The following is a 12,958-nucleotide window of genomic DNA, read 5'->3' on the forward strand; positions in this document are numbered from 1 at the left end:
GCACCCAGGTGTGTTATACATCAAAATGTGCGTCTCGATCCTTCGACGATGCGCATTACTTTCTCAGTCAAAAGCGTTACCGTGGCGACGATAGACGCCAAAAAGCCCACCCCCCTTCATCTGTTTGGTCCATATTTGATAGTTACTACTTTCTGCCATAACTTTTGAATGGTTTAATATAAAGACTCGTGGGTGGTGTCATCGGACTCGGTTTTGACTCCTTCACCTTAATTGGTGCAAATTAACCCCGTCCCTTCTTCTGATTTGTCGATATTTGATAGTCCCTATTTTCTGCCATAACTTTTGAATGGTTTGATATGGAGAGTCGTGGGTGGTGTCACCCGCTAAATGTCCAGGCCTGAAGAATCTACATAAGACATCTTCCACTGCAGCACGCTTGAACGTGCACAAGGGTGCGAGGGCCCATTCATCGCTGCTTATTTATTTTTATGTCAGAGAATGCAGTTCTCTGCAATGGAAATAGAATTAAGTTGCAGTGATAAATGTTTTAATGTTTGCTTTCTTAAACTAGACAAAATAGTGCTCTTTTTTCTTTTCAATGACTACTATTTGCATAAGGGGGCTTACCCATGATAGTCGTAAATTCAAAAAACAAAGACTTTAAGTAACAAAAATGAAAAAGGTAAAAGGGAATGAAGTAAATATAGTTTTTGAGTGAAAATGAGGTCTCACCAGGAGCTGTAAGAATCTCCACCGGTTCAGCCTTCTGCTCCTCTGGCTGTGGCGCGGCTGCTGTGGAAACATAGACATAAATATAATTTCATCCCAAAACTGTAGATTTCACAAATTGCTGACAAGATAGAGGTTTCTTCAGAGTTTGGACAATTCATGTCATGATCTTTGGTAAATCAATAATATCCCCAAATTGCTTTTTCCTTTACTTAGTTGAAATAGTTTGTATTTTTTTATACTTGGTAATTAAAAACATAATCAGTCAATTCATCAACTTCATATATAAGATTACTATTTCATGGGCAAAGGGTTATCATTATTTACTGAACAAAAACTAAGACAGTATGCAGCAGCGCTATGCATAAACTAATTACATCTTTTGATTTAATAGGCTGTAGATCCACCTTTATTACCAACATCATGAAGTAGATAAGGGATTAGTGTCCATACTGGTTCTACTGGACCTCAGATTTACAAGACCTGATAGTTACTTATGTTCCTGGCAGGGCTCTCTGTTCTCGGAGTGCAGGTTTACTCATAGTTCCTAGAGTATCTAAATGTAGATTTGGAGGGCGGGCGTTCTGCTATCAGGCACCATTACTATGGAACCAACCTCCTATCTGGGTTAAGGAAGCTGACACCACCTCTATCTTTAAAACCAAACTTAAAATGTTTCTGTTTAGTAAAGCCTATAGTTAGTGTTAGTAAACCTCTAGTTAGTGTTACTAAACCTCTAGTTAGTGTTTAGTAAACCTCTAGTTAGTGTTAGTAAACCTCTAGTTAGTGTAAAGTCTAGTGTGTTAGAGTCAGTAGTCATAGTTGCAGCAATAGAACAAGACTATAATAGTTAGTTTCAAATATAGCTTCGCGGTAGATATGCTGCTATAGGCCTCTGCTGCAGGGGGCACCAACATGATCCACTGGGCGGTGCCCATCACCCATCCTTCTCTCTTCTTCCTGTCTTCCATCCATCCATCCATCCATCCATCCATCCATCCATCCATCCATCCATCCATCCATCCATCCATCCATCCATCCATCCATCCATCCATCCATCCATCCATCCATCCATCCATCCATCCATCCATCCATCCATCCATCCATCCATCCATTTTCTAAACCTGCTTTATCCTGTACAGGGTCACGGGAGTCTGCTGGAGCCTATCCCAGCCAATTTCAGGCAAAAGGCAGGGGTACACCGTGGACAGGTCGCCAGTCCATCGCAGGGCCTTCCTGTCTTCCTTTCTCATTTATTAATTTAAGTATCTCATAATCATTATTGTTGTCCATTGTTCTTATAGTTTGTTGTGCTGGTCTGCCCCCTTTTTTTCTTTCCTGTGTATGTTTGCAGGCCAGAGCTTCAGGAGCTACATGCTGACCTGCAGTCCCCCCCTCTGATCATCCCACTGCTGCTTCCACCTGTCTGTGTGGTTTTCTGGTAGATGCCAGCTAAAGGCATCTTTAGCATCTCCAAAAGGGGAGTTTTTCTTGCCACTGTTTGGCTTAAGGCTTTTCTCCCACTAGGGGAGTTTTTTTATCTGCCACTCTTTATGTAATAATTGCTCGGGGGTCATGTCCTGGGTCTCTGGCCTAGAGATAACTTCTGTTGTAATATATGCTATATAAATTGAATTGAATTGAATTGAATTGAATTGAATTGAATTGAATTGAATTGAATTGAATTGAATTAAAATGATTCAAGCCTTCATGCAGCAGTTTAATGTTGTTGACCCTGGGCATATTTTCAATCCAGACAAAAAAGAATACTTTTCATATATGCATCATAGCTATACCCGAATTGACTTCTTTTTAGTGGACAACAAACTGTTATCCTGCATTTCAGGCTGTAAATATGTCCAAAAGTTTGTTAATTCATGGCCTCCATGGCGGCTGGACACAATTAATTTCTCACAGCCTCTTTGCTGTGGGAAGCAATGTAAGCCATTATCAGGGAGGAGATTATTTCCTTTACGGTTCATCAGGTAAAGTCTAGAAGAGAGAAGTTACCCAAGCCATCTCAACATAGAACTATTGATGGATTTCATACGCAGTCAAAACTACCTGACACTTATAAGGAGTGAATTACTTTAAAGGCTGAATATGATATTATCATGTCACAGTACATTACTGAACTTCTAATACACTGAAGGTCTAAATTTTATGAACAGGGAGATAAAACTAGTAAACTCTTGCCCTATCGACTACATCAAATATCTGCATTTTAGTTAATCCCTCAAATTGAGACTGGCTCCGGTGTAACATCTGGTCCTCTTTTTTATGGAATTCTATAAATCACTATATTCATCTGATTGTCCCATACCTCTGTGGATATGACCTCCTTTTTTGATCGGCTCATCACTTCTACTCTACTTCTGGCTGCAGCTGAGGAATTGGAAAGTCCGGGTCCAGATGGCTTTCCAGCTGAATTTTATAAAATGTTCTGAAAACAAATGGCCCCTCATGCATTAAAGATGTTCACTGAATCTTACATTGCTGGCACATTTCCCCACACCTTAAACCAGGCTTGCATCTCTCTGATCTTAAAGAACAAAGACCCACTATCATGTGATCATATTGACCCATCAGTGTGTTGAATGTTGATTTCAAGATATTGTCCACATTTTTGCCAGATGCTTGGCAGCTGTCCTACCTTGAATTATATCTTTTGACCAAACAAGGTTTATTTGTAATAATCACTCCTTTTTTAATCTCAGGAAGGTGTTTAATCCTGTTTATAACTCCGTCCAACTGCTCTTCCAGAAGTTCTGGTAGTTCTGGACGCTGAGAGGGCGTTTGACAGAGTAGAGCGGGATTATCTTTTTTTTTTTATTTTTGGTAAATTTTGTTCTGGGATACATTTTGTTTCATTGTTATTATATGCTTCTCCTCAGGCCATGGTCAGGACGAATGGTATAAACTGAATATTTTCTTTTACATTGTTCTACAAGGCAAGGCTGCCCTTTAAGCCCACTCCTATTTGCTATTGTGATGGAGCCTCTGTCAATTGCTTTGTGGTCTCATCCTGAGATATGAGATTTAGTCAGAAATGGTGTGGAACAGAGGGTGGTGCTTTACGCAGATGATCTTTTGTTGTTATTGTTCTGACTTGTCACGTTCGATTCCTGCAGTCCTCTCAAACTTAGACACATTTAGCAGATTCACTGGATATAAATGAAATCTTAGCAAGAATGAGATGTTTACAGTTAATGGAGGGGCAGGTGCAGACTCACTTCAGCTTCAAAATGTACCATTTAAGATCTTAAACTCTTTATTTATCTTGGAGTATATGTTGCCAAAACTTTGGATATTCTTGATATCCAAAGTTTTGTGCATGTTTGCAGGCCGGAGCTTCGGGAGCTGCGTGCTAGCCCGCGGTCGAAAAATAAGCTTAAGCGAGACAAATGGATCGCTGCAATTCACAGAAACAACTGGATTCCAGACACCAAAACGTGGATTTGCGGTTCCCATTTTGTATCAGGTAATGTTGGATTTTTGGGTAGCTAACGTTAAACGGTCAAATCATAAAAATCGGTGTCCTCATCACTTTAATTTCTACAACAAATCCTGCCTTGAAGTAGGACCAACCATCAAGACTTTTGTCTGCCTTCAAGCTTTGCTTCCTGTATTTCCCCGGCGTAGAAATACATAATACATAATACATATAAATATCAGGAAACTGGATTCGTGTCCAAATATTAATGTCCATGGACCACTGGTTCTTGGGGTAACTGTACGGGTCTCTCTAGACTCTCTATAGCAACAACCAAATCTAGAACTCCTGGTTCCAGATATGGAACCATTCCTGTTACATCAACAGAGGCAAAGATGGCTGCCTCCTGCCTAGCATATTTAAAATAAAACCATATTAATGAGTGGCTACTTTCGTGAGTAATGTTTTATAATTATCCCTTGACAATTCATCAATGCTATAAACATGCATTTTTTTGAGTACTTTTCAGTACTTATTTGAGGCCTTTAAAAAACCTAACATATACATTTGCATATACACACACACACATGCACGGACATACACAAACATTTCATAAGACTACCTCTTTGTTTTAGTCAAAATGACAAATAAATATCTCTTACCAATGTAGCCACTCAGTATCAAATCAATACTTTTTCATTTATTTATTTATTTTTAATGTGGAACCTACCATCTGCTTACCTAAATTATTTGGCTTGTGGCTAGTTCTAATTTCCCATCCTGCTTCCCACATGAGAGCATCTAGTTTTCATTTAAAATTGTGACTGAAATGTTTTCGATCAAGTCTTTATATAGCGTAGCAAATTAAAACAAAAAAAATATATTTTGATGAATTGTATATTTGACTGTTTGATACAGCATTGTTGCTTAAAGTGAGAATTACTTGAAATTATCTGAAAAGACAGGATGCATCATAACATAATAATAAAAAAAGTACTTTGTTTATAACCAGTCTGCTAATTGTATGTGCTGATAGTTTAAACCAGGGGTCGGCAACCCTCTACAGCCACATGCAGCTCTTTAGCGCCGCCCTAGTGGCTACTGGAGCTTTTTCAAAAATGTTTTTCCTTTTTTTTCCTTTTTTTCTCTTTTTTTCTTCCTTTTTCCTTTCTTTTTTAATCTCAACATTTCAACTTTTTTCTAGACATTTCGACTTTTTTCACAACATATCGACTTTTTTCTCGAGATTGTACTTCAACGTTAATCTCGACATTTTGACTTTTTTCTTGAAATTTCGACTTTTTTCGCGACATTTCGACTTTATTCTCGACATTTCGACTTTTTTCTCAAGATTGTACTTCAGCATAAATCTCGACATTTTGACATTATTCTCGACATTTCAACTTTTTTCTCGAAGTGCATAATGAAAAAAAAATCTTCCCCCCAGTTATAACTAATATAGAAACATGCAGCATGTGTTGCCTTCATTCTAAGGCTTGTACAAGACTCCAATTTGGCTCTTTCAACATTTTGGGTTGCCGACCCCTAGTTTAAACAGTTTACCTCTGTATTGTAATAATAAGGGGTGGTGTACCCATTGCAAGCAGCGACTCATTCCTAGAGAGATCCTGGCCAAACTTACCTGACCTCAGGCAGCTTTTAATGCAGAGGTCCTCAGTGTTGAATCTATTTTCATTCCCTCCACAACCTCCATACCAGAACTGTGTACAGAACCCGTTCTTTTTGTCAAAGAACCACTTAGCCTGATAGTCTGTGCACGGCATTCCAGCGTCATAGTCAAGTGAGCACGGGTCGGCAAGTTCGTTAACTAGAACATGCAAAACAACAAATAGCAAGAATAGCAATGACGGAGGACAGACAGGGAGAGAGGAGGAGTTTGTTTTTTAGATTCAATTTACAACAAAAAGAAACATGTTTATTATTAGCCAAAAGGAAAAGGTTTTTATATGGTCAAATGACTCTTTTCATAAAGTAAAATAATTTAAAATAATACAGACATCAGGATAATTGCATTATTTAGAGATATTGCATTTAAAAATGACATGTGTAAGTAGAATTAAAAAGGATTCATTTTGATTATTCAGAGGTAAATTGAAAAGTTAGTTATAAAATTACAGTCACCGTAAAGTGTTAGTTAATTTTAGTCCTCTGAAATATGCATTAGTGTGGTCCAGGTTGTTATTACATGAACAATCCCAAATACACAAGGTCTCATTGGAGTAGTACAATAATTAACTTCTTAAAAAAATAAACAGTGTTTTTTATTTTAATTATTATGATTGGAAGAAGCTGAATACTCAAAGAAACTCATTAATTTATGCCCCTACATATATTCTTCTGCACATCAAGCAGCTTTCTTAAAAGGCAGCAGTACTGTAAGCAACAATGTTTTCCAATTGAACCAATTTTCCTCCAAAATTTCTCTAACAGAACAGAATTTATCGTCAAGAAACGATACTGACATTTTGAGCGGTCGCGAATAAGTTAATTATATGATATTTACAACATGAACTCATTAATTGAACATATGGGTGTTGTCCATTTTCACGATAGCTGATAGCCCTGATATATCCTTTCCTACCTTCCTTCTTTGTATTTTCTTTAAATGGCTTTCATATGGCCTAAGAAGCCCAGAAAAAACATCCTTATATAGGCCATTGTAAAGATAACATTGTGTTACCTCTTCTTCGTTATCACTGTAGTGTATTTTATGGATGCTGTTGACATCAGGAGATTGACCATAACATCAAAAGTGGGCCTTCACTGAACTTGTTCAGCGACAATAAAGACATCTAATGTTCACATTTGAAATACAGACAGACAATTGGGTGTAAAGCCACTTACCAGTTTGTGGTGTGTCTAGGCGTGTAGCATTTCTGACACTGATGATTTGGTTAACTTGTTTGTACCCTGCTGCTTCTGTGAAGTGAAACAAAAGAGTGATGATGTGCATTTATACAGCAAGAACAATAGCAGCTTCAAATTCAACTCTATTATGTATTAGAATGTATTCACACCCATTCACCTTGTGCACAATTAATAGTGTTGCTGATTTTATCATTATAAAATTCAAGCCAATTCCACAAATCTACAACAGTAAGCCAAAACTGTGAAGAGAAACCATATTTTTTAAATCATTTTGAAAATGGGTTAAAATCTCAGTTTAAAAAAAATAATCAGACTGGGCTTTAATTCACATAGTTATGTTCAAGTACGCCCTGATTGCTGTAATTATCCACGAACTGTTTGTTGCATCTGGGGTCAATCTGAATAGACTGAAAAGAGTAATGTGGCAAACAAATGTGTCTGCAAGGTCGCAGTATTCACATTACTTAGCAGTGTAAATCCAAGCATTCAAGGGCATGTGACTATTAAAAACCTTGTAATTAAACTGTAAGGGGGGTTTTAAACCACCAGGAGCCTTTTTTGTGGCTTCTATTACCAAACTAAAACACAGAGCAAAGAAACCTTTCGTTTATGTGGGTGACTCATCAGTTGTTCTAAGACAGCCTCAGAAAAACACAAAGGCTGAGTCAAAACAAAACAGACCAACCTACTGATTTAACATACTGTGGAGCAAAAAAGTATTTAGTCAACCAACAATTTTGCAAGTTCTCCCACTTAAAAAGATTAGATATACCTGTAATTTTCATCACAGGTATATCTCAACTATGAGAGACAAAATGAAAAAAAAATCCATAAAATCACATTGTCTGATTTTTAAAGAATGTGTTTGAAAATTATAGTGGAAAATAAGTATTTGGTCAATAACAAAAGTTCATCTCAATACTTTGTTATATAGCCTTTGTTGGCAATGACAGAGGTCCAACGTTTTCTGTAAGTCTTCACAAGGTTTTCACACTGTTGCTGGTATTTTGGTCCATTCCTCCATGCAGATCTCCTCTAGAGCAGTGATTGGTCCGTTCCTCCATGATCTCCTCTAGAGCAGTGATTGGTCGGTTCCTCCATGATCTCCTCTAGAGCAGTGATTGGTCCGTTCCTCCGTGCAGATCTCCTCTAGAGCAGTGATGTTTTAGGGGCTGTCGCTGGGCAACACGGACTTTCAACTCCCTCCAAAGATTTTCTATGGGGTTGAGATCTGGAGACTGGCTAGGCCACTCCAGGACCTTGAAATGTTTCTTATGAAGCCACTCCTTCGTTGCCGTGGCGATGTGTTTGGATCATTGTCTTGCTGAAAGACCCAGCCACGTTTCATCTTCAATGTCCTGCTGATGGAAGGAGGTTTTCAATCAAAATCTCACCATACATGGCCCCATTCATTCTTTCCCTACACGGATCAGTCGTCCTGGTCCCTTTGCAGAAAAACATCCCCAAAGTATGATGTTTCCACCCCCATGCTCCACAGTAGGTTTGGTGTTCTTTGGATGCAACTCAGCTTTCATTCTCCTCCAAAGACGACAAATTGTGTTTCCAAAAAGTTCTATTTTGGTTTCATCTGACCATATAACATTCTCCCAATCCTCTTGTGCATCATCCAAATGCTCTCTAGCAAACTTCAGGCCTGGACATGTACTGTCTTCAGCAGGGGGAACGTCTGGCCCTGCAGGATCTGAGTCCCTGGTGGCGTAGTGTGTTACTGATCTCTCTAGGTCGTCCTCAGACGAGCCGTCCATCGTTGTCTCCAGTCATCCCGATTCTCCATACATCTTTCCAGTTCGCTGGTACTCTGGGCCCCTGCATCCTTCTTGAGTATGTCCACATATGTTGGTGTTGTTGTTGAACTGATGGTTCCTTTGTTACTCTGGTCCCAGCTCTCTGCAGGTCCTTCACTAGATCCCCGTGTGGTTCTTGGATCTTTACTCACCGTTCTGGTGATCATTTTTACCCCACAGGGTGAGATCTTGGTGGAGCCCCAGATGGAGGGAGATTATCAGTGTCTTGTATGTCTTCCATTTTCTAATAATTGCTCCCACAATTGATTTCTTCACACCAAGCTGTTACCTGTTGCAGATCCGGTCTTCCCAGCCTGGTGCAGGGCTACAATTTAGTTTCTCACGTCCTTTGACAACTCTTTGGTCTTGGCCATAGTGGAGTTTGGAGTGTGACTGTTTGAGGTTGTGGACAGGTGTCTTTTATACTGATAACCAATTAAAACAGGTGCCATTAATACAGGTAGGACAGATGAGCCTCTTAAAGAAGAAGTTACAGGTCTGTGAAAGCCAGAAATCTTGCTTGTTTGTAGGTGACCAAATACTTATTTTACCTAGGAATTGACCTATAGTTTACCTATGGTCATGAACTTTGGTTCATGGATACAAGTTTGGATACAAGCGGCCGAGATTAGTTTCCTCCGCAGGGTGGCTGGACGCTCCCTTAGAGAGAGGGTGAGGAGTTCGGTCACCCGGGAGGAGCTCGGAGTCGAGCCGCTGCTCCTTCACATTGAGAGGAGTCAGCTGAGGTGGCTTGGACATCTGTACCGGATCCTCCTGGATCCTCCCTAGGGAGGAGTTCCAGGCATGTCCCTCCTCCCTAGGGAGGAGTTCCAGGCATGTCCCTCCTCCCTAGGGAGGTGTTCCAGGCATGTCCCTCCTCCCTAGGGAGGTGTTCCAGGCATTTCCCTCCACCCTAGGGTGGTGTTCCAGGCATGTCCCACCGGGAGACCCCGGGGAATACCCAGGACACGCTGGAGAGACTATGTCTCTCGGCTGGCCTGGGAACACCTCGGACTCCCCCCGGAAGAGATGGAGGAAGAGTTGGAGGAAGAGCTGGAGGAAAAGCTGGAGGAAGAGCTGGAGGAAGAGCTGGATGAAGAGATGGAGGAAGAGCTGGAGGAAGAGCTGGAGGAAGAACTGGAGGAAGAGCTGGAGGAAGAGATGGAGGAAGAGATGGAGGAAGAGATGGAGGAAGAGCTGGAGGAAGAGCTGGAGGAAGAACTGGAGGAAGAGCTGGAGGAAGTAGAGTGGAGTTGCCACTGTTTGGCTTAAGGCTTTTCTCCCACTAAGGGAGTTTTTACCTGCCATTGTTTATATAATAATTGCTCAGGGGTTTATGTTTATGTTTATGTTTATGTTCATGTTCTGGATCTCTGGAAAGCGTCTAGAGACAACATCTGTTGTATTAGACGCTATATAAATAAAATTGAATTGAATTGAATTGAAGTGTCTGGGGTGAAGGAAGTCTGGGCATCTCTGTTGAGACTGCTGCCCCCGCGACCCGGGAACGGATAAGCAGTGGAGAATGGATGGATGGATGAATTTACCAATTGATTCGGTAAAAATCCTACAATGTGATTTCTTGGATTCTTTCCTCCCATTCTGTCTCTCATAGTTACCTATGATGAAAATTACAGGCCTCTCTTTTTAAGTGGGAGAACATGCACAATTGGTGTGTAACTGAATACTTTTTTGCCTCACTGTAAGTTCATGTATCTAAAGCTCATAGAAACTCCTCCAAGAAGAGTAAAATTCCTGCCATTCCTTTGATTGCAGGTCTGAGATGATTTGTGGATGAAACTTTATCAATTTTTAATACATTATCAAAGTAGTAAAATGTTTTAACTTTACATTATAAAAAATGTGTTTATTAATAGAACAATATGTGATGATTAAAGACAAATATATAACAAAAACGAAAATCTTGCGGGAAAGGGCGGCCAAAAAAAAAACGACAGGATCGGGATGTAGCTTAGTGACAAGATGGAAATGAATGACGTGGAAAAGAATCTCAAACAAGGTCTTTACAAAACAAAAACAAAGTAAGGCCAGTCAGATATTTGGACAAACTGCGTTTAGTGTCTGTGGAGCAAAGACGCAGGGATTGGAACCTCAGTCGGTCAGCAACATTCTCTTCCTCCACAGCAATGTAATGGCCAAGCAATTCATTTGTTAAATGAATTTGTTTCATTCGTTAACTTTGTTTATTTTATGTTATTTATTAGTGTTATTTGAGCTATGCACAGCCTACTCTCGTTGCTATAACCTCAATCACATACTGTAATTGATGCGTGCGCAAAAGGCGAAATAGCTTGTGCGATGATGACAATGACAGATTTGCATCTAACTTTCTGTCAGGTGACCTATGAACTTTCAATTATCCATCAAGCTCCACAATTATGTTAACATTAAATCAGATAGATTTGTCTTGGACATTTCTCTTGCGGGACGGGAGAAGACACTAAATCAGTGCATCTCTATTATTGTGCGGCATGAATTCTCAGCGTTTTGCGGGTGCGGGCGGGAGTGGATATAAACGCTGCGGGAGCAGGAGGGAGTGTAACACACACGTTGCCGGTGGCAATGGTCAGAAATGCAGCGGGAGTGGGATGAAGAAAACAGTCCCACGCAGGGCTGTATTTTGAGGCTCCCTTGTAATGATTATTCCCTTGTAGAAGGAGACAATCTGACCGTCACTGGTGTAGGCCATAACTACAATATGATATGTTTCAGCACTTTCCAGGTTGTCCACAGAAAGCTCTGTGCCCGACACACTGGTCTTCAGCACTAACGCACGGTCATGCAAATGGGTCACCACCCCCTTAAAGTATACAAAGAACTTAGTTTAGTCTAAACTGTTCCCTCGCAACTTCCGGCTGCTTGAGGTGACATTGGAGACATGCAGTTTTTCTGCAGCTGAGGGGTGAAGACCCAAGGGTTCATGGAAGAATGAGTTCAATAATATCACAGAAAAAGGGGCACTCCACAGTTGTAAAAGTACAAAATGGCAGTGACCAGTGCCTAAAGCTGGTTTTACGAGGAGACATTTAGTACAACTTACCATTATGCTTTTTCTGATGAACTTCTTGCGGTCTGTGATATTTCCTATAAAAGAATAAATGTATTTAGCCCACTAATATTACTGACAAAAGATGGTTTTTAACATCACTTACTCCTGATGCTGTGAAGATGTGAATGGGTTTTTCTGGGGCTCGTCACTCTGGAACCACTTGCATTTTTTTGACAGTTCAGGGGACATGTGGAATGCATTTTCAACTGAAAAGAAAATGAATGCATGAACTATACATGTAATCTCTGGTGTAATGACAGAAATATGGACTTTAGAATGATTGCATTAATTCTGAGAACTACATTATGAATAAAAATGTACTGACAACCGATACGTTGTACTATATGAAACTTACTGCTAATGTACTTTGGCAGCAGCTGGCCGAAGGCCTGGATGTGTTTGTCATAAAAGTGCGAGATGCTGTTCAGACGTTTGAAAAAGACATCTGAAGGCTCGCTGGCCATGGCTGATAGGACATGAGCATCCCGAGCACTCAGTGCATGGCCTACACCAAAGATTACCAAGAAGTAGCCTCTGCACTTGACCTCTGTCGCAATTTGTAGCAGCTGCTCCTCTTCTTCCTCCACACTTCCTGTTACAAACAGAATGAGTACCTTCCTGTCCCGTGGAAGAGAGGATGTTTCAAACACTTGCGCCACAGTGGATTCAATTGCGGCTGTCAGAGCACGTCCTCCCTCTAACTGCGGTGTTTTCTCCAGCAGTAATTGGACTATGTCTTGAGCTGAGGTCTGCTCCATCAAACCAATGTCCACATGGATAGCAGGGCCTGTTTTGTTTTGGACGAACTGGTATGGTGCTTGCTGGATTACAGACACCCTGGCATTGTTACTAGATGATGCAGGATTCGAAGACACATGAAGGTGTTCCACCATGTGAGCAATGTATCGTTTAATCTCAGTAAAAACCGTTGGGTATGTTGAGTCAGAGCTGTCTATGACAAAAGCCATGTCGATGTCCACATCAGAGGTGAATGATCTCCTGTCACGACCAGCTGATGGGGGCGTATAGTCACACATTTGGTCTGGAGAGCAGATATCTGCAAAAGAAGAA

The 12,958-nt window shown here is 40.5% G+C and overlaps 1 protein-coding gene across 1 annotated transcript in view; it reads right to left on the reverse strand.

Moving 5' to 3' along the window:
- Positions 1–12,958, reverse strand: part of LOC133446275 (collagen alpha-3(VI) chain-like) — a 103,895-nt gene that overhangs the window by 2,714 nt on the left and 88,223 nt on the right. The window contains exons 36-41 of the mRNA XM_061724285.1: positions 12,243–12,944; positions 11,991–12,093; positions 11,879–11,922; positions 6,989–7,063; positions 5,766–5,951; positions 694–753 (exon numbers count right to left, since the gene is read on the reverse strand). Coding sequence (XP_061580269.1) covers positions 694–753; positions 5,766–5,951; positions 6,989–7,063; positions 11,879–11,922; positions 11,991–12,093; positions 12,243–12,944 — 1,170 coding nt within the window. The remainder of the gene's footprint in view (positions 1–693; positions 754–5,765; positions 5,952–6,988; positions 7,064–11,878; positions 11,923–11,990; positions 12,094–12,242; positions 12,945–12,958) is intronic.

This window comes from Cololabis saira, chromosome 6 (genome assembly GCF_033807715.1).
Source record: "Cololabis saira isolate AMF1-May2022 chromosome 6, fColSai1.1, whole genome shotgun sequence".
NCBI classification, from domain to species: domain Eukaryota; kingdom Metazoa; phylum Chordata; class Actinopteri; order Beloniformes; family Belonidae; genus Cololabis; species Cololabis saira.